This window comes from Triturus cristatus, chromosome 8, assembly GCF_964204655.1.
Source record: "Triturus cristatus chromosome 8, aTriCri1.1, whole genome shotgun sequence".
Classification (NCBI taxonomy): Eukaryota; Metazoa; Chordata; class Amphibia; order Caudata; family Salamandridae; genus Triturus; species Triturus cristatus.
The window spans coordinates 100,725,610-100,747,211 of record NC_140591.1 but is presented as its reverse complement, the minus strand read 5'-3'; the positions used below and the strand labels follow the sequence as shown (position 1 = coordinate 100,747,211).

Here is a 21,602-nt window from a genome sequence, read left to right as displayed (position 1 = left end):
TGGCAACGCTCCTACACCACTGATTTTAAGAGTATACTGGGAAACTGCTTTCTGAGATAGCAAGCAACTGGAGAATGTAAGCTGTAGAAAGAAACGTTATACATAGTGCTCCATTACTGGGGCAGGCACAATAAACGTGAATCCGAGCGTACACGTCATTGAACTATTAAGAGTCTTAGTTTGTTGTCTGCCAAGCCTAGGACACCCCTTTTAAATATAGTCGGGAGTATCCCAGCCTTAGACCACCAAAGAAACTCACTCAGGTATAAAGTAACTTATTTAGCAGAACCTGAGCGAAATACCATTTGCCTGGTAAGTGTTTCTCAGACAGCTCTATGTCGTCAACCCTACATGACATATGTGGTATTTGTACAACGTGAACCTAGCCAACAGATACTTTTCCACCCAGGCGCGCAACACCCATTGGACTCAAAGGGCTTCAGCCACCCCCGTCGTGTGTGGCAGCCCAGGATGAGACAGCTTCACGGGCAGACACACAGCCGCACCCGAGCACTTTACAGGTCTTTAAAAGACCATTTGCATGTTAATGAGGCCTTGCTGTTGTCTCACCCCTTCTAAGAGCCCCTGCAGCTCCACTCTGCCTATTGCTTAAAGATTCAGCCTCCCCCCCCCCCCCCCCCGAAATTTGGCTCTAGTTGCGCCTCTGTTTCCACCCTTTGTGGGCATATTCGCTAATGACTACCTAACATGACCACTGTAATGCTGTGTGTCAACCCTCATATCAACATTTGGGGGTTAGACACGAAACTACGTGAGCTAACACGGAAAAAACTATAGAAATGCAAATGCTTAAATAATAATAAAATAAAAAATAAACAGAGATATGTAGAGCCTGGATCACTAGCTCCGGGATGGAACCACAATTTTCACTACAACAGTTGAACCGAGGGTTCAAAAAACAAAACTCTAGCCACTGAGAAAGCTAGAAACCTTTGGCGGCTGGTTTTTAGGTCGAGGACTACCGGTCTGCCGAAGGCAGAACCGGAAGTCGGGAGATTTAATGATTTCTAGAGTGGCTATTTAGCCCGCCTCTCTTTTAGCTTCTCCTCCATTGGCTGGCTTCCTAAACGGAGGCCAGCCATTGGAGGAGAGAGCCGTCCCTCCAAATAGGCTCCGTCTTTTTCAGATTCGGGGGCGTGTTTTTTGCTGTTCTTTCCACTTTTTAGCCACGCCCTCTTTAGAACAGCAGGAACACGCCCCCGAATCCGAAAAAGTTTTGGAGCTTCCATCCGCCATTTTTCAGGTATCGTCTCGTCTGGCCGTGAGGATCTTCTTGCTGTTGTGCACGAGTAAGGTAAGCCATCTGCGCAGATCAGAGGCTGCTGTCCGCAATCCGATGCCATTCGCACACCGCCGCCGACAAAATCTCAATTGCTGGTGTGCTACACGAGGTCAGTGATCCCCATGCAGTTTTATTACATCGGACCACCTTTCCAGCGATAGTCCGCTTTACAGTGATGCCGCGATTTACCCCGCCTGAACATCTCTAGGGACGCTGCACCTAGACAACGCATGGCTCTCGGTCCTGGGGATTGTGAAAATGTAGGTTTAAATTCACTTGTTGAATACTCCCTGCCTGCTGTGCCACACGCGACCCTGGGTTTACTAATGAAGCTTACAACGTTATGTATGTGACACACTTTCAAACTCAGGATAAGCTCTGACATTCTTTTTCCGTTCCCCCCCCCACCCCCCCTCATATGCATGCGCAGATCAGAGGCTGCTGTCCGCAATCCGATGCCATTCGCACGCCGCCGCCGACAAAATCTCAATTGCTGGTGTGCTACACGAGGTCAGTGATCCCCATGCAGTTTTATTACATCGGACCACCTTTCCAGCGATAGTCCGCTTTACAGTGATGCCGCGATTTACCCCGCCTGAACATCTCTAGGGACGCTGCACCTGGACAACGCATGGCTCTCGGTCCTGGGGATTGTGAAAATGTAGGTTTAAATTCACTTGTTGAATACTCCCTGCCTGCTGTGCCACACGCGACCCTGGGTTTACTAATGAAGCTTACAACGTTATGTATGTGACACACTTTCAAACTCAGGATAAGCTCTGACATTCTTTTTCCGTTCCCCCCCCCACCCCCCCTCATATGCATGCGCAGATCAGAGGCTGCTGTCCGCAATCCGATGCCATTCGCACGCCGCCGCCGACAAAATCTCAATTGCTGGTGTGCTACACGAGCTCAGTGATCCCCATGCAGTTTTATTACATCGGACCACCTTTCCAGCGATAGTCCGCTTTACAGTGATGCCGCGATTTACCCCGCCTGAACATCTCTAGGGACGCTGCACCTGGACAACGCATGGCTCTCGGTCCTGGGGATTGTGAAAATGTAGGTTTAAATTCACTTGTTGAATACTCCCTGCCTGCTGTGCCACACGCGACCCTGGGTTTACTAATAAAGCTTACAACGTTATGTATGTGACACACTTTCAAACTCCGGATAAGCTCTGACATTGACCGTCGGACTGCCGACCAGTTTCCCTTCATTGTATAGTGGTGAGCATCAGGCTACTTGGATACAACCTCCCTGGGGTCTGGTGCACGCTATGCCTACCGTCTAGGCGGCACTGTCGGGAATGCATGAAACCCGATAGAAATAAACAGTCACAAAGCACTTCTGAAATACATTGCAGGGCTGGTGCCATCGACGTTTCCCTGCATTTGGCTTGGGATCGCCGGGGCTGCTGGACCCCCCACTCCCCTGCTTCTCATAGCATCGCTATTGCTAGCTGCAGTCTTTAGCCCGGCCGCCAACATCCAAATCTTGGCTTCGTTGATGCAGTCAGGCTGGGTGGCAACGCACGCACAGGCTAGTCCAGCAGGTAACCCGATACATCCCGTCCTCCACAGATCCGGAGGCAGCAGGGGCGTTCAGCCACAGAACACCCATTACAGGTCCAACGCATGTCCAAGAGAGCTAAATCTATGGCCCATGTTCAGGTAGATACAAAATTAAATAAATGAGTCGTGTTTAGTTTGTATTATTTACCACTGCATCTCGTTTAAATATGTCTTCAGCCTGAACCAACACTGGGCACTCCTGACTTAAAAAATGAGGGGAGACTGCAACCGGTTGTATTTTTTTCTTTGTTTTTAAAATTTATTTACCATCCGCGAAAATCTAAAGTGTTTAACCAGCACCACACAAGCGTTCCTTGCACATAAATAACTCTAGTCACCCTAGCAGCTCTGTGGAAAACCTTTAGATATAATTTGCAACAACTGCTGTTGTCATTTCGAAAATAAAAAAAGGTTAAGGGTGGTGCACAATGCTCGCTGCATTTTGGCACTGTAGACCTTGTTTTCAGACAGTGCTTTTCTGGTATCAAGCATCCTTAATAATGTACCTGCTGCGCCACTTGTTTTAGTGGAAGCAACCCAAGACTACATTTCCCAGAATGCATCCCTCTGACCGGTCCAACAGAGAACTGACTGCACAGAGGCCCCTTTCCCTACCCTGGCTCCACAAATACCCTATCCTGGCTCCACAGATGCCCCTTTCCCTACCCTGACTCCACAGAGGGCCCTTTCCTGGTTAACAGATGCCCCTTTCCATACCCTGCCTCCACAGATGCCCCTTAGCTCCACAAATACCCCTTTCCCTACCCTGGCCCCCCAGAGCCCCCGTTCCTGGTTCCACTGATGCCCCTTTCCATACCCTGACTCCACAGATGCCCCTTAGCTCCACAAATGCCCCTTTCCCTACCCTAGCTCCACAAATGCCCCTTTTCCTACCCCCACAAATGCCCCTTTCCCTACCCTGGCTCCACAGATGCCCCTTTCCCTACCCTGTCTTCACAGATACCACTTTTTCCCTGTCCTGGCTCCACAGATGCTTCTTCGTTCCTGCATGGACCGCTTTGCCTGTCCCTCACTATCTACCTCACTCTCTATCTCACTACCTCACTCTCTATCTACCTCACTCTCTCTCACTACCTCACTCTCTATTTCAATACCTCTATCTCACTACCTCACTCTCTCTCTGCTAATGCAATAGGTATCACATATGCAAAAAAAAGCTAATGACAATGCCATTTATTTAGGGATACAAAAATGATAAAAAAATAATGAGCAATACCAATAGCTCTACCTATAATATTGCCGAGACCATTGCATTGTAAATGCTTGTTTCCACCTGTTATTAAGTGAAAAAAGTGTGCAAAGCACGATTTAGTTTCACTTCCCTATGGGTGCAACAGGTTGATTTAAAGAAAAAAAATGTATAAACAAACTTGAACACAAACTGGGTTTGTCTGGATAAACTGGTTTGTGCATTGCTTTCCCCCACGCCATGGGGCGGGAGGAGAGAAAACAACTTAGGTTTTGTTTCAGTTTATTCATGAAACCGAGTGGTGGGGGGAGGGTTGGAGGATGCTTTCAGACTCCCATTGTTAAGGGAAAGCGAGGGATCGCCAGTGAGGGTTTTACAGGCCGAGCTGGGTGGAGTGCGGAGCAGGAAACTGGAGCAAGTTATTTGGCAAAATACTGCTGACAACTGCGGGCTTGGAGATGCAAAAGAGGGGGAGTCGATACTTAGAGAGAGAGAGAGGGAGAGGGCTGTCCTGCGATCATAGCAATAAACAGAGCTCTTACAGGAGGAGGCCAAATACCTGTGTGTACACATGGGGGAGGGCCCAGAGCCTGCCTGGGAGGTGACCTCAGCGAGGAGGGGTGGGAGGGGCTGAACACAGTAGCTGGGGTTTGTGGCTGCTCGTGGAGAGGTCAGGAGAAGCAGCGTTCAGGGTGGAAAGTTTATGCGCGGGCATCACTCGTTTTCACTTTCTCAGCAGGCGCTGGGAGCATCAGGAGGCGCTGAAGAGAGCCCCCCCGCCCCAGGGAGAGACTGCCAGTGGAGTTTGTCTTCTTGCCTCAGGTGGGGTCACTCCCTGCCCAGCCCCCGGGGGCAGCTGCTCGAGAGGGGCGGTCAGGCCCGAGCACTCCCTGCGCGGGGGCCGCCCTTCCCCGGGGCGACCCGTCATGGCCGCCGGGCTGCTGCTGCTCTTCCTCGGCGCCTGGATCCCCACAGGTGAGTCCAGCTGCGCGGCCTGGGTGGGTTGTCCTCGCCGGGGCCCCGAGTCCTGCTCTGGAGCCGTGTCTTGGTTGCGGCTCTTCCGGCGGCTGCACCGCGGTCCCGGCAGAGACAGGTGGAAGCCGACAGGTGTCTCCACCGCCCCAGGCGCCGCCCGCCGCCATATTGGGTAGGAGGGGGCGGGGCTAGTGACCTCAGCGAGGTCAGAGGTCACTCGTGTCATCCTTCTCATGGGAGTACCACAATGCACACCTCCGTGCCTACCTGTTTGTTTTATTTATTTCCAATACTAGGCTTTTGACTTGCATATCACGGTTGACCCCAGAGAGTTTGTGCCTTAGGTGAAAATGCACAAGTATGGCCCCTTGGCATCGACCCCTTACTGGCTGGTGCACTGGCACACTTAATACCAACACATTCAAGCAATCCACTGCCATGCTTACCTGTTGGAAACAACTCGTCTCTTTTCACACCTGGGCTGGGCTCTCGTTCTGTTCCAGGTGCTAATACTCAGACGGTTTTGGTGCAGGGGTTATTCTCTTGTAGTTTGCAGTACCCCGAGGCGCTATAATTACTGAGACCACATTGACCCATTCTGAGTTTTGTACCCGGGAGTGTGAGGTAATGCACACATTGTTAATGATTTCCCTGTTCCGAAGTGCGTGAAATAGAATAGTGAGTGATTAGCCAACAACGTTTACACAGACTTTTACCTGATGGTAATAGTGCAATGCCACCACTGCAGGTGATCACAATTGTGTACCTTTGTTACAAATTCCCATTCAGCAGCAAGCTGGCCCGGGAATTCGAATTAACATTAGCGCTGGGGTTAGAACTAGGCCTATAGAGGAAAAACTGAACCCAGAACTGACAACGATATGAGATAAATGACTAGTTACCTTTGTTATAACACAATACAATGTAGTTAGTATATTTGGTTGAAAGTTAATGGGGTTGTATGTTAAGAGTGTAGTGTGGTACACAGATCTGTAATACTTTTTTATTTATCTATCACAATATGTAAATCTTATAACTATGCATCTACAATTGCTTCACTATTGAATGATAAGGAAAAAAAAAAAAATTTTGTTTAAAGTTCAGCAACACTTGAAAGTCTGAGTTTATTAAATACTTCAATTGAAAAACAAAACTTCCTACACTATATCACTTAAGTATAAGGCAATATGTCCATATAATGAAATGATACCCACAGCAAACGGTATATAAAACTGTATTATTTCATTTATTAATTATTTTTATCATTTTTTTATATATAAATCATTTTTTTTGAACAATTTTTGTGTTATAGTATATACATAGTGTGGTTTACATCAAACTGTAGAAGCACAATTTGTAATTAATTGTACAACCATTGTGCAAATAGCAAAACATCAATACCACATATAGACACACAATAAAAGACAATAAATCCACAACAATCAACAGTTAAAAATCATTGGTTGTAAATTATGACCATAGGACCAACGCCTACGCGCGTTTCGGAGCTCAAATAGGATCTAAACTGGCTCCTTCTTCAGGGCGTGTAACTGTGGTCTTTCAGAAGAGAAAAAAGGCTTCAAGAACTAGTTTGATGTCCAGTACTCCTATATATCAGTTAAACAGAAATCTTTTTTACAGCCGTAGATCTGTGGGTACAAAAAATCACAATGAGTGATTGGGAATTTATTTAACTACCTTTACCTTAATTAAAGGCTAAAATGGAGCAAGAGTCATAGAAAAAGACAAGAATACCGACCACAATTTATATCCGTGTTAATGCAAGCACCCAAGGGTAGAGGTAAATGTGTGTAATAGTCCCAAATCACCAAAACTAAGATAAAATGAAACTGAAGGATAAATAGACGGAACATGTTTAGAGAAAAAAAAAAAAAAAAAAAAAAAAAAAACTTTAGTAGTGAATGATAATCTCAACATACTTGCCAATGGCAGGTTCTTATATACAAGGGAACCAATACAGATGATCCTAAATCTTTAGCTAAGAAATTGTACCCTATAGAGGGAAAAAAACAATGACTAGAATTAATGATGATGGCATAATGGGCTCCCAGAACCATGCTAATTAGAGTTAGCCACGAGAGTACAAGGCGTGGAAGAGTTCATTATAAGCTGGGGGTTCTTTTACAATCGAATGCTATACCTTCAGAGAGGAATATAGTGATATTTGTTTAATTATCCTCATAGTGCGGGATTTACACTTCCAGTAAGATGCTAATATTATTTCTCGCAGTAAGCTGGTCAGAGATGTTCCGTAACTTATCAACTTCCTTAAAAGCTACATAGAGTTCGATTTCAGTAAAGATAATAGGGGAGCGCGTCCTAAACGATGGTATAGATGAATGCACGGTTTAATTAAGGGCAGACAGCTGGATTACCTGTTGTTTTTCTTGGTGTAGTATTAACAGACGACTGAAAATCTCAGGTGTAGTTCTGGTCGGTCATATAATGATCCAGGCACGAAACCGTCAGCCTAAAATACATTTATAATGGGGTTGTCTGAAATGCCGGCATGAGAGTGAAACTGACATTGCTATAGGAATAAACAAGAAATAAAAATGATAAAAGGAGCCTCTTACCGGGCAATGGGGCCGAAGCTAGTCAGGAATAGACCCGTACTTGTTTAAAGTCTGGATTTCACATTTGGTGGTTCGTCCATAGAGTGACGAAGGGTCGCTAAGCGTATCCGTTTTAAAGTAAGATTGCGGATGCCCAAGTAGTACTTCTGTAAGAGAATAAACTGGCGTTTAGAAATAATTACTTAACTAAACCTGCAATGGTTAGTTTTAGTATTATACACGGACGTAGGGATAGAGAAACCGGAGCTACATGTAATTCTTACCGTTACGTTCGGCTAAGGTTCAGGAAGGATGCCATAGCTTGCGCTCTTCGTCAGTAGCAAGTGAAACCTGGCGTTTCCCTTATAAGGAAAGCCAGGGAGTGGTGATTACGACGTGGACACTGAGAAGGGACTACAGATTAGACTGGGACGCGGCCCAACAGTGCATCCTCCATTAAAGGTGCAGAGCTGCAGATAGTCTATATCGGCAGACATCTTGAAAGTGTATTAAAAATCAATATCAGAGTAGAGCAGAACCCAAGCACGATATATCATCCTTTATAGGGAGTAATCGCAGCCAGGTATAGAATGCAAAGATTATCATTGTCCATAAAAGACACTTAGTAATTACTATGGTGCGTGTAAGGGATATATATATCTCAAGACAGAGTATGGCTCTTTGATGATATATAGACCCTATATGTATGTGTAAAAAGCGCACGTGGTAAGTAACACGGGTGTGGATAAAGAAGTCGGGATATAATACGGACCGGCATCATCCAGATGTATTAGAGATAAACCTCTCTAGGTGAAGAAATATAATTTCTAATAATGCCTATACCAAAATTGGTTTCAGCGTGGTAAATATAGTACCCTCAATGTAAACTAGATGGGACCAACAATATTCTTATAATGTTGTATATATCCTTTAGAGGATTTTGTACGTATCCGGCGGGCGTGTATCCAATCCGCTTACCTACTGTGTCTAATGGAGTCTACCTCAAGGCTAAGGGGAAGGGATAAAATCAATGTATAGTGTGCTGGTTAGATCCACGGAATCCTCAGAGAGTAGTGCCAAAGAAGGGGGCAATTTATATAATAGCATTTTCCCAGGGCAGATATTCATTAAGGCCTTTTTCTTGTGTCTTAAGGACATATATCCAAAATACTTCTCTTTTGCGTCTGATGGCATCCACATTGGTATTGTTGGAGGGATGTATGTGTTCCAATATGAGCCACCTTAGTTCAGAGATGTTATGGTTTTTCTCTGTCCAATGGGCCACCAAAGGTGCTCCTGCGCGTTTATTGAGAATAGCTGACTTGTGTTCGCTGAAGCGTACACGGAACTCTCTGCTTGTTTCCCCAACGTATCCTTTTTCGCATGGACAGAGGATAAGATACACTACATTTCGAGTGCGACAATTGGTCATTTCTTTGAACCTATATTGCTGTTTGTCCCAGATCAGTTCATCCATCACCATGGCAAATGGGCATGCGTGGCAACTCCCACATTTGTGGGTACCACTAATAGGCTTATTTCCAGTGATGGATTTCTGTACAAATGAGTTGGTAGTGGATATTTTGGATTTGACCAAAGAGTTCTTTAAGTTTTTGTTACGTCTGAATGCAAAGATCGGCATCAGGAGGTTCTTTTTGGTGCAGTCCGTGTTTAGAATATGCCATTCTTTATTGATGGCTTGTCGGATTTTATGATCAATGTTGGAATGAGTCGTAATGCAAACCAATTTCTCATCGGTTTTAGGTTCTTTAGGTTGCAGCAATATGGTTCTGTCGTGATATTTAGCTCTTTTGTAAGCATCTTTGATTAGTCTATGGGGATACCCTCTGCTAGCAAACTTTAGTTTGAGTTCCTCAGCATGTATCTCATAGTTGGATATAGTGGTACAGTTCCTGCGTAGCCTTAAGAATTGGCTAAAAGGGATGTTGTCCTTTTGGCTACGGGGATGAAAGCTGGAATATTGGAGGAGAGTGTTTTTGGCAGTCGGTTTAGTATACAAACTCACCTCAATTTTGGCATCAATAATTCTTATCCAAATGTCTAAGAATTCTATTTGGAATTTGCTGATATTAGGGCTAAACTTTAGGTGAACATCGCATAAGTTAATCCATGCCATGAATTCATGCAGTTGTTCTTCCGGACCCCTCCATATGAAGAAGATGTCGTCAATAAAGCGATACCAGTTTTTTATGTTTTCGCTAAATGGGGCTATCTCATTGAAAATGAACTTGTATTCAAATTCACCCATATATGTATTCGCCACATTGGGTGCACAGGCGGCGCCCATGCTTACTCCAAGTATCTGTTTGAATATTTGTCCGTTAAATTCAAAATAGTTTTCTTTTAGTACAACTGCTAAACATTCTAGTAGGAATAATCGATCAACCATGATATTATTTTTATCCAGAGTGTGTTTAACAGCTTCTAGAGCCCCTAGCTGTGGAATATTGGTATATAAGGCTTCGATGTCCATAGACACTAGAAAATCTGTGTGGATATTAAACTGTATGCCTTCAATTTCCCTAATAAGGTGTCCCGTGTCTTTTATGTGCCCTTTGAGGTTAGATACCAACGGTTGTAGAATTTTGTCCACATATATAGACAGGGGTTCAGTCAAGGACCCTATAGTGGACACGATGGGTCTGAAGGGTGGGCTGGAGGTATTTTTATGTATTTTGGGCACTCCGTATAGAATAGGTATTCGATGATGTTCTACGTTGAGGTAATTGAATTCTTGCATGCAAAGAGACCCCCTCTCGAGGGCTCTTTGTGTGATCTCCAGGATATCTCTTTTGATCCTTAGTTCTGGATATGATCTGCATTTAGTGTAGTGTTCTGGAATAGCAAGCATAGCCTCCATTTGTTGTATATATGCTGGGCTATCCATAACAACAATACCACCACCCTTATCCGCGGGTTTGATGGTTAACTCAGTGTTATTAGCCAGTTGTTTAAACGATTGGTATTCTGAATAATTCAAGTTGTAATCAGGTTTAGGGACAAAAGAAAGAAGTTTCTGGACTTTAGCAGTGACTACCTTTTCAAAAACTCCCACTTCTGGGCCAACTTGGTCCAGGGTGGGGGTGAAAATGGATTTAGGTCTAAGTCCTGTGGAGTTGTCATTAGTCTGGATGGGATTATCCTCAAAAAATCTTTTTAATCGGATTTTACGGAAGAATGATTGAATATCTGTCATCAACTTAAACCGATCAAGATAGGTGGTCGGAATAAAGGTGAGTCCTCGAGATAACAGGTCGATGGTAGTTGTGTCTAATTTAGTCTTCGAGAGGTTAAATATGGGTATGGTTTTGCTATCTCCGGTGGTGTTATTTTCAAGCGTATTTTTAGTCCCTATAGAGAGGCAGTTTTTAGAGGTACTGGGTACAGGGCCTGGGTTGTAATGAGACGATATTTCTGTGAATTTTTCTAGGCTATTTTTAGTCCCTATAGAGAGACAATCTTTAGAGATGCTAGGTAGAGGGCCCAAGTTGTAGTGAGGAGATATTTCAGTGATACTATAATTGTCATCAAAGTTTGTATCTATTCTCTCCAATATTGGTTTCTTCTTGTTTGAAGGAATTGGGGGGTGTTCTCTGATTGTTGGTAGGATCCCCTTTCGGAATTTCGATACCGAGTTCTTGTTTGGCCTCGTCGGTTGCCTAAAAAATGAGCATTCCTTCTAGGGCCTTGATAGTTGGCCCTTCTTTGTCCATAATTGTCAAAAGAATTGGGTCCACTATCTGTATCTGATCCAGAGGTATCTGAGAATCTAGTTACTTTTTTATTAGACCAATATTGTCGATCATTAGAGAAAGGTTGATCTATTTGATTTCTATAGTATTCAGGTGCCAGATATGGATAAACTCTTTGCTCACTGAAATATCTGATATCCTTCTTAAGTTTCTCCGTCTTTTTCTTTATTAAATATTCACAGAAGGAATTCATCTCGCCATTAATTTCTTCTAATTTGTGTTTGGCTTCTTCCAGTGAGTTATTTTTCTTTAAGTTTTCTTCCATCTCAGCTATTTCTTTTAGTAAATCTTCCACTACCTCTCTTGCCGTTTCTATAATGAGTATCATTAGGTCTCTTGAGCATCTGTTGGCTATAAGAGACCATTTCTCTAGAAACTTCCTCACCTCTACAAATAGACCCGGTATATTCCTTATGCGAAGTCCATTAGGAATAACTCCTGCTCTGAGGTACTCCAACATGAACTCCGCATGAGACTCAGTCCTTCTGGTTTTCTTTTTTAGGTTGAGTAATTTAAGCCAGTCATCATTAAAATTATTCCCTGTGGCAAATTGTTTCTCTGTGGTGGAGCTACCACCCAGGAGTTTAGAGAAGTCCTCATCCGAGAACCCAAAGGTTTTGATTTTATCCATATTGGGTCTACTGTAGTCAGTCAAAAAGGCAAACAGCCCTTAGTGAATGTTAGTTGTAGAATAGAGTAGAAGTGTGTCCGAACAGAGGGTTTAATCATTTAGAACAAAAATACAAATGTGTGTAAAATTAAAAAGAAAAGGAAAATAAGGAATAAAATGCAGAGAGACTCAAAGCTCCAGAGAAAGAGAAGGACCCTCACAGCAACGTGCTGGGGAATTCTATAAAGTACAACAGAGGGACCCTGAGTAAATAGATAAGCAAGGAAGGGCTCAGGGAAAGTAACAATTGAAAAACAAAACTTCCTACACTATATCACTTAAGTATAAGGCAATATGTCCATATAATGAAATGATACCCACAGCAAACGGTATATAAAACTGTATTATTTCATTTATTAATTATTTTTATCATTTTTTTATATATAAATCATTTTTTTTGAACAATTTTTGTGTTATAGTATATACATAGTGTGGTTTACATCAAACTGTAGAAGCACAATTTGTAATTAATTGTACAACCATTGTGCAAATAGCAAAACATCAATACCACATATAGACACACAATAAAAGACAATAAATCCACAACAATCAACAGTTAAAAATCATTGGTTGTAAATTATGACCATAGGACCAACGCCTACGCGCGTTTCGGAGCTCAAATAGGATCTAAACTGGCTCCTTCTTCAGGGCGTGTAACTGTGGTCTTTCAGAAGAGAAAAAAGGCTTCAAGAACTAGTTTGATGTCCAGTACTCCTATATATCAGTTAAACAGAAATCTTTTTTACAGCCGTAGATCTGTGGGTACAAAAAATCACAATGAGTGATTGGGAATTTATTTAACTACCTTTACCTTAATTAAAGGCTAAAATGGAGCAAGAGTCATAGAAAAAGACAAGAATACCGACCACAATTTATATCCGTGTTAATGCAAGCACCCAAGGGTAGAGGTAAATGTGTGTAATAGTCCCAAATCACCAAAACTAAGATAAAATGAAACTGAAGGATAAATAGACGGAACATGTTTAGAGAAAAAAAAAAAAAAAAAAAAAAAAAAAACTTTAGTAGTGAATGATAATCTCAACATACTTGCCAATGGCAGGTTCTTATATACAAGGGAACCAATACAGATGATCCTAAATCTTTAGCTAAGAAATTGTACCCTATAGAGGGAAAAAAACAATGACTAGAATTAATGATGATGGCATAATGGGCTCCCAGAACCATGCTAATTAGAGTTAGCCACGAGAGTACAAGGCGTGGAAGAGTTCATTATAAGCTGGGGGTTCTTTTACAATCGAATGCTATACCTTCAGAGAGGAATATAGTGATATTTGTTTAATTATCCTCATAGTGCGGGATTTACACTTCCAGTAAGATGCTAATATTATTTCTCGCAGTAAGCTGGTCAGAGATGTTCCGTAACTTATCAACTTCCTTAAAAGCTACATAGAGTTCGATTTCAGTAAAGATAATAGGGGAGCGCGTCCTAAACGATGGTATAGATGAATGCACGGTTTAATTAAGGGCAGACAGCTGGATTACCTGTTGTTTTTCTTGGTGTAGTATTAACAGACGACTGAAAATCTCAGGTGTAGTTCTGGTCGGTCATATAATGATCCAGGCACGAAACCGTCAGCCTAAAATACATTTATAATGGGGTTGTCTGAAATGCCGGCATGAGAGTGAAACTGACATTGCTATAGGAATAAACAAGAAATAAAAATGATAAAAGGAGCCTCTTACCGGGCAATGGGGCCGAAGCTAGTCAGGAATAGACCCGTACTTGTTTAAAGTCTGGATTTCACATTTGGTGGTTCGTCCATAGAGTGACGAAGGGTCGCTAAGCGTATCCGTTTTAAAGTAAGATTGCGGATGCCCAAGTAGTACTTCTGTAAGAGAATAAACTGGCGTTTAGAAATAATTACTTAACTAAACCTGCAATGGTTAGTTTTAGTATTATACACGGACGTAGGGATAGAGAAACCGGAGCTACATGTAATTCTTACCGTTACGTTCGGCTAAGGTTCAGGAAGGATGCCATAGCTTGCGCTCTTCGTCAGTAGCAAGTGAAACCTGGCGTTTCCCTTATAAGGAAAGCCAGGGAGTGGTGATTACGACGTGGACACTGAGAAGGGACTACAGATTAGACTGGGACGCGGCCCAACAGTGCATCCTCCATTAAAGGTGCAGAGCTGCAGATAGTCTATATCGGCAGACATCTTGAAAGTGTATTAAAAATCAATATCAGAGTAGAGCAGAACCCAAGCACGATATATCATCCTTTATAGGGAGTAATCGCAGCCAGGTATAGAATGCAAAGATTATCATTGTCCATAAAAGACACTTAGTAATTACTATGGTGCGTGTAAGGGATATATATATCTCAAGACAGAGTATGGCTCTTTGATGATATATAGACCCTATATGTATGTGTAAAAAGCGCACGTGGTAAGTAACACGGGTGTGGATAAAGAAGTCGGGATATAATACGGACCGGCATCATCCAGATGTATTAGAGATAAACCTCTCTAGGTGAAGAAATATAATTTCTAATAATGCCTATACCAAAACTGGTTTCAGCGTGGTAAATATAGTACCCTCAATGTAAACTAGATGGGACCAACAATATTCTTATAATGTTGTATATATCCTTTAGAGGATTTTGTACGTATCCGGCGGGCGTGTATCCAATCCGCTTACCTACTGTGTCTAATGGAGTCTACCTCAAGGCTAAGGGGAAGGGATAAAATCAATGTATAGTGTGCTGGTTAGATCCACGGAATCCTCAGAGAGTAGTGCCAAAGAAGGGGGCAATTTATATAATAGCATTTTCCCAGGGCAGATATTCATTAAGGCCTTTTTCTTGTGTCTTAAGGACATATATCCAAAATACTTCTCTTTTGCGTCTGATGGCATCCACATTGGTATTGTTGGAGGGATGTATGTGTTCCAATATGAGCCACCTTAGTTCAGAGATGTTATGGTTTTTCTCTGTCCAATGGGCCACCAAAGGTGCTCCTGCGCGTTTATTGAGAATAGCTGACTTGTGTTCGCTGAAGCGTACACGGAACTCTCTGCTTGTTTCCCCAACGTATCCTTTTTCGCATGGACAGAGGATAAGATACACTACATTTCGAGTGCGACAATTGGTCATTTCTTTGAACCTATATTGCTGTTTGTCCCAGATCAGTTCATCCATCACCATGGCAAATGGGCATGCGTGGCAACTCCCACATTTGTGGGTACCACTAATAGGCTTATTTCCAGTGATGGATTTCTGTACAAATGAGTTGGTAGTGGATATTTTGGATTTGACCAAAGAGTTCTTTAAGTTTTTGTTACGTCTGAATGCAAAGATCGGCATCAGGAGGTTCTTTTTGGTGCAGTCCGTGTTTAGAATATGCCATTCTTTATTGATGGCTTGTCGGATTTTATGATCAATGTTGGAATGAGTCGTAATGCAAACCAATTTCTCATCGGTTTTAGGTTCTTTAGGTTGCAGCAATATGGTTCTGTCGTGATATTTAGCTCTTTTGTAAGCATCTTTGATTAGTCTATGGGGATACCCTCTGCTAGCAAACTTTAGTTTGAGTTCCTCAGCATGTATCTCATAGTTGGATATAGTGGTACAGTTCCTGCGTAGCCTTAAGAATTGGCTAAAAGGGATGTTGTCCTTTTGGCTACGGGGATGAAAGCTGGAATATTGGAGGAGAGTGTTTTTGGCAGTCGGTTTAGTATACAAACTCACCTCAATTTTGGCATCAATAATTCTTATCCAAATGTCTAAGAATTCTATTTGGAATTTGCTGATATTAGGGCTAAACTTTAGGTGAACATCGCATAAGTTAATCCATGCCATGAATTCATGCAGTTGTTCTTCCGGACCCCTCCATATGAAGAAGATGTCGTCAATAAAGCGATACCAGTTTTTTATGTTTTCGCTAAATGGGGCTATCTCATTGAAAATGAACTTGTATTCAAATTCACCCATATATGTATTCGCCACATTGGGTGCACAGGCGGCGCCCATGCTTACTCCAAGTATCTGTTTGAATATTTGTCCGTTAAATTCAAAATAGTTTTCTTTTAGTACAACTGCTAAACATTCTAGTAGGAATAATCGATCAACCATGATATTATTTTTATCCAGAGTGTGTTTAACAGCTTCTAGAGCCCCTAGCTGTGGAATATTGGTATATAAGGCTTCGATGTCCATAGACACTAGAAAATCTGTGTGGATATTAAACTGTATGCCTTCAATTTCCCTAATAAGGTGTCCCGTGTCTTTTATGTGCCCTTTGAGGTTAGATACCAACGGTTGTAGAATTTTGTCCACATATATAGACAGGGGTTCAGTCAAGGACCCTATAGTGGACACGATGGGTCTGAAGGGTGGGCTGGAGGTATTTTTATGTATTTTGGGCACTCCGTATAGAATAGGTATTCGATGATGTTCTACGTTGAGGTAATTGAATTCTTGCATGCAAAGAGACCCCCTCTCGAGGGCTCTTTGTGTGATCTCCAGGATATCTCTTTTGATCCTTAGTTCTGGATATGATCTGCATTTAGTGTAGTGTTCTGGAATAGCAAGCATAGCCTCCATTTGTTGTATATATGCTGGGCTATCCATAACAACAATACCACCACCCTTATCCGCGGGTTTGATGGTTAACTCAGTGTTATTAGCCAGTTGTTTAAACGATTGGTATTCTGAATAATTCAAGTTGTAATCAGGTTTAGGGACAAAAGAAAGAAGTTTCTGGACTTTAGCAGTGACTACCTTTTCAAAAACTCCCACTTCTGGGCCAACTTGGTCCAGGGTGGGGGTGAAAATGGATTTAGGTCTAAGTCCTGTGGAGTTGTCATTAGTCTGGATGGGATTATCCTCAAAAAATCTTTTTAATCGGATTTTACGGAAGAATGATTGAATATCTGTCATCAACTTAAACCGATCAAGATAGGTGGTCGGAATAAAGGTGAGTCCTCGAGATAACAGGTCGATGGTAGTTGTGTCTAATTTAGTCTTCGAGAGGTTAAATATGGGTATGGTTTTGCTATCTCCGGTGGTGTTATTTTCAAGCGTATTTTTAGTCCCTATAGAGAGGCAGTTTTTAGAGGTACTGGGTACAGGGCCTGGGTTGTAATGAGACGATATTTCTGTGAATTTTTCTAGGCTATTTTTAGTCCCTATAGAGAGACAATCTTTAGAGATGCTAGGTAGAGGGCCCAAGTTGTAGTGAGGAGATATTTCAGTGATACTATAATTGTCATCAAAGTTTGTATCTATTCTCTCCAATATTGGTTTCTTCTTGTTTGAAGGAATTGGGGGGTGTTCTCTGATTGTTGGTAGGATCCCCTTTCGGAATTTCGATACCGAGTTCTTGTTTGGCCTCGTCGGTTGCCTAAAAAATGAGCATTCCTTCTAGGGCCTTGATAGTTGGCCCTTCTTTGTCCATAATTGTCAAAAGAATTGGGTCCACTATCTGTATCTGATCCAGAGGTATCTGAGAATCTAGTTACTTTTTTATTAGACCAATATTGTCGATCATTAGAGAAAGGTTGATCTATTTGATTTCTATAGTATTCAGGTGCCAGATATGGATAAACTCTTTGCTCACTGAAATATCTGATATCCTTCTTAAGTTTCTCCGTCTTTTTCTTTATTAAATATTCACAGAAGGAATTCATCTCGCCATTAATTTCTTCTAATTTGTGTTTGGCTTCTTCCAGTGAGTTATTTTTCTTTAAGTTTTCTTCCATCTCAGCTATTTCTTTTAGTAAATCTTCCACTACCTCTCTTGCCGTTTCTATAATGAGTATCATTAGGTCTCTTGAGCATCTGTTGGCTATAAGAGACCATTTCTCTAGAAACTTCCTCACCTCTACAAATAGACCCGGTATATTCCTTATGCGAAGTCCATTAGGAATAACTCCTGCTCTGAGGTACTCCAACATGAACTCCGCATGAGACTCAGTCCTTCTGGTTTTCTTTTTTAGGTTGAGTAATTTAAGCCAGTCATCATTAAAATTATTCCCTGTGGCAAATTGTTTCTCTGTGGTGGAGCTACCACCCAGGAGTTTAGAGAAGTCCTCATCCGAGAACCCAAAGGTTTTGATTTTATCCATATTGGGTCTACTGTAGTCAGTCAAAAAGGCAAACAGCCCTTAGTGAATGTTAGTTGTAGAATAGAGTAGAAGTGTGTCCGAACAGAGGGTTTAATCATTTAGAACAAAAATACAAATGTGTGTAAAATTAAAAAGAAAAGGAAAATAAGGAATAAAATGCAGAGAGACTCAAAGCTCCAGAGAAAGAGAAGGACCCTCACAGCAACGTGCTGGGGAATTCTATAAAGTACAACAGAGGGACCCTGAGTAAATAGATAAGCAAGGAAGGGCTCAGGGAAAGTAACAATTGAAAAACAAAACTTCCTACACTATATCACTTAAGTATAAGGCAATATGTCCATATAATGAAATGATACCCACAGCAAACGGTATATAAAACTGTATTATTTCATTTATTAATTATTTTTATCATTTTTTTATATATAAATCATTTTTTTTGAACAATTTTTGTGTTATAGTATATACATAGTGTGGTTTACATCAAACTGTAGAAGCACAATTTGTAATTAATTGTACAACCATTGTGCAAATAGCAAAACATCAATACCACATATAGACACACAATAAAAGACAATAAATCCACAACAATCAACAGTTAAAAATCATTGGTTGTAAATTATGACCATAGGACCAACGCCTACGCGCGTTTCGGAGCTCAAATAGGATCTAAACTGGCTCCTTCTTCAGGGCGTGTAACTGTGGTCTTTCAGAAGAGAAAAAAGGCTTCAAGAACTAGTTTGATGTCCAGTACTCCTATATATCAGTTAAACAGAAATCTTTTTTACAGCCGTAGATCTGTGGGTACAAAAAATCACAATGAGTGATTGGGAATTTATTTAACTACCTTTACCTTAATTAAAGGCTAAAATGGAGCAAGAGTCATAGAAAAAGACAAGAATACCGACCACAATTTATATCCGTGTTAATGCAAGCACCCAAGGGTAGAGGTAAATGTGTGTAATAGTCCCAAATCACCAAAACTAAGATAAAATGAAACTGAAGGATAAATAGACGGAACATGTTTAGAGAAAAAAAAAAAAAAAAAAAAAAAAAAAAAACTTTAGTAGTGAATGATAATCTCAACATACTTGCCAATGGCAGGTTCTTATATACAAGGGAACCAATACAGATGATCCTAAATCTTTAGCTAAGAAATTGTACCCTATAGAGGGAAAAAAACAATGACTAGAATTAATGATGATGGCATAATGGGCTCCCAGAACCATGCTAATTAGAGTTAGCCACGAGAGTACAAGGCGTGGAAGAGTTCATTATAAGCTGGGGGTTCTTTTACAATCGAATGCTATACCTTCAGAGAGGAATATAGTGATATTTGTTTAATTATCCTCATAGTGCGGGATTTACACTTCCAGTAAGATGCTAATATTATTTCTCGCAGTAAGCTGGTCAGAGATGTTCCGTAACTTATCAACTTCCTTAAAAGCTACATAGAGTTCGATTTCAGTAAAGATAATAGGGGAGCGCGTCCTAAACGATGGTATAGATGAATGCACGGTTTAATTAAGGGCAGACAGCTGGATTACCTGTTGTTTTTCTTGGTGTAGTATTAACAGACGACTGAAAATCTCAGGTGTAGTTCTGGTCGGTCATATAATGATCCAGGCACGAAACCGTCAGCCTAAAATACATTTATAATGGGGTTGTCTGAAATGCCGGCATGAGAGTGAAACTGACATTGCTATAGGAATAAACAAGAAATAAAAATGATAAAAGGAGCCTCTTACCGGGCAATGGGGCCGAAGCTAGTCAGGAATAGACCCGTACTTGTTTAAAGTCTGGATTTCACATTTGGTGGTTCGTCCATAGAGTGACGAAGGGTCGCTAAGCGTATCCGTTTTAAAGTAAGATTGCGGATGCCCAAGTAGTACTTCTGTAAGAGAATAAACTGGCGTTTAGAAATAATTACTTAACTAAACCTGCAATGGTTAGTTTTAGTATTATACACGGACGTAGGGATAGAGAAACCGGAGCTACATGTAATTCTTACCGTTACGTTCGGCTAAGGTTCAGGAAGGATGCCATAGCTTGCGCTCTTCGTCAGTAGCAAGTGAAACCTGGCGTTTCCCTTATAAGGAAAGCCAGGGAGTGGTGATTACGACGTGGACACTGAGAAGGGACTACAGATTAGACTGGGACGCGGCCCAACAGTGCATCCTCCATTAAAGGTGCAGAGCTGCAGATAGTCTATATCGGCAGACATCTTGAAAGTGTATTAAAAATCAATATCAGAGTAGAGCAGAACCCAAGCACGATATATCATCCTTTATAGGGAGTAATCGCAGCCAGGTATAGAATGCAAAGATTATCATTGTCCATAAAAGACACTTAGTAATTACTATGGTGCGTGTAAGGGATATATATATCTCAAGACAGAGTATGGCTCTTTGATGATATATAGACCCTATATGTATGTGTAAAAAGCGCACGTGGTAAGTAACACGGGTGTGGATAAAGAAGTCGGGATATAATACGGACCGGCATCATCCAGATGTATTAGAGATAAACCTCTCTAGGTGAAGAAATATAATTTCTAATAATGCCTATACCAAAACTGGTTTCAGCGTGGTAAATATAGTACCCTCAATGTAAACTAGATGGGACCAACAATATTCTTATAATGTTGTATATATCCTTTAGAGGATTTTGTACGTATCCGGCGGGCGTGTATCCAATCCGCTTACCTACTGTGTCTAATGGAGTCTACCTCAAGGCTAAGGGGAAGGGATAAAATCAATGTATAGTGTGCTGGTTAGATCCACGGAATCCTCAGAGAGTAGTGCCAAAGAAGGGGGCAATTTATATAATAGCATTTTCCCAGGGCAGATATTCATTAAGGCCTTTTTCTTGTGTCTTAAGGACATATATCCAAAATACTTCTCTTTTGCGTCTGATGGCATCCACATTGGTATTGTTGGAGGGATGTATGTGTTCCAATATGAGCCACCTTAGTTCAGAGATGTTATGGTTTTTCTCTGTCCAATGGGCCACCAAAGGTGCTCCTGCGCGTTTATTGAGAATAGCTGACTTGTGTTCGCTGAAGCGTACACGGAACTCTCTGCTTGTTTCCCCAACGTATCCTTTTTCGCATGGACAGAGGATAAGATACACTACATTTCGAGTGCGACAATTGGTCATTTCTTTGAACCTATATTGCTGTTTGTCCCAGATCAGTTCATCCATCACCATGGCAAATGGGCATGCGTGGCAACTCCCACATTTGTGGGTACCACTAATAGGCTTATTTCCAGTGATGGATTTCTGTACAAATGAGTTGGTAGTGGATATTTTGGATTTGACCAAAGAGTTCTTTAAGTTTTTGTTACGTCTGAATGCAAAGATCGGCATCAGGAGGTTCTTTTTGGTGCAGTCCGTGTTTAGAATATGCCATTCTTTATTGATGGCTTGTCGGATTT

General features: G+C 41.7%; 1 protein-coding gene across 1 annotated transcript in view; it reads left to right on the top strand.

Annotated features, from left to right (window-relative positions):
* Positions 1 to 4,530: 4,530 nt before the first annotated feature.
* Positions 4,531 to 21,602, top strand: part of ILDR1 (immunoglobulin like domain containing receptor 1) — a 223,661-nt gene continuing 206,589 nt past the window's right edge. Inside the window, exon 1 of the mRNA XM_085621101.1 lies at positions 4,531 to 5,062. Coding sequence (XP_085477227.1) covers positions 5,014 to 5,062 — 49 coding nt within the window. The 5' untranslated portion in view covers positions 4,531 to 5,013. The remainder of the gene's footprint in view (positions 5,063 to 21,602) is intronic.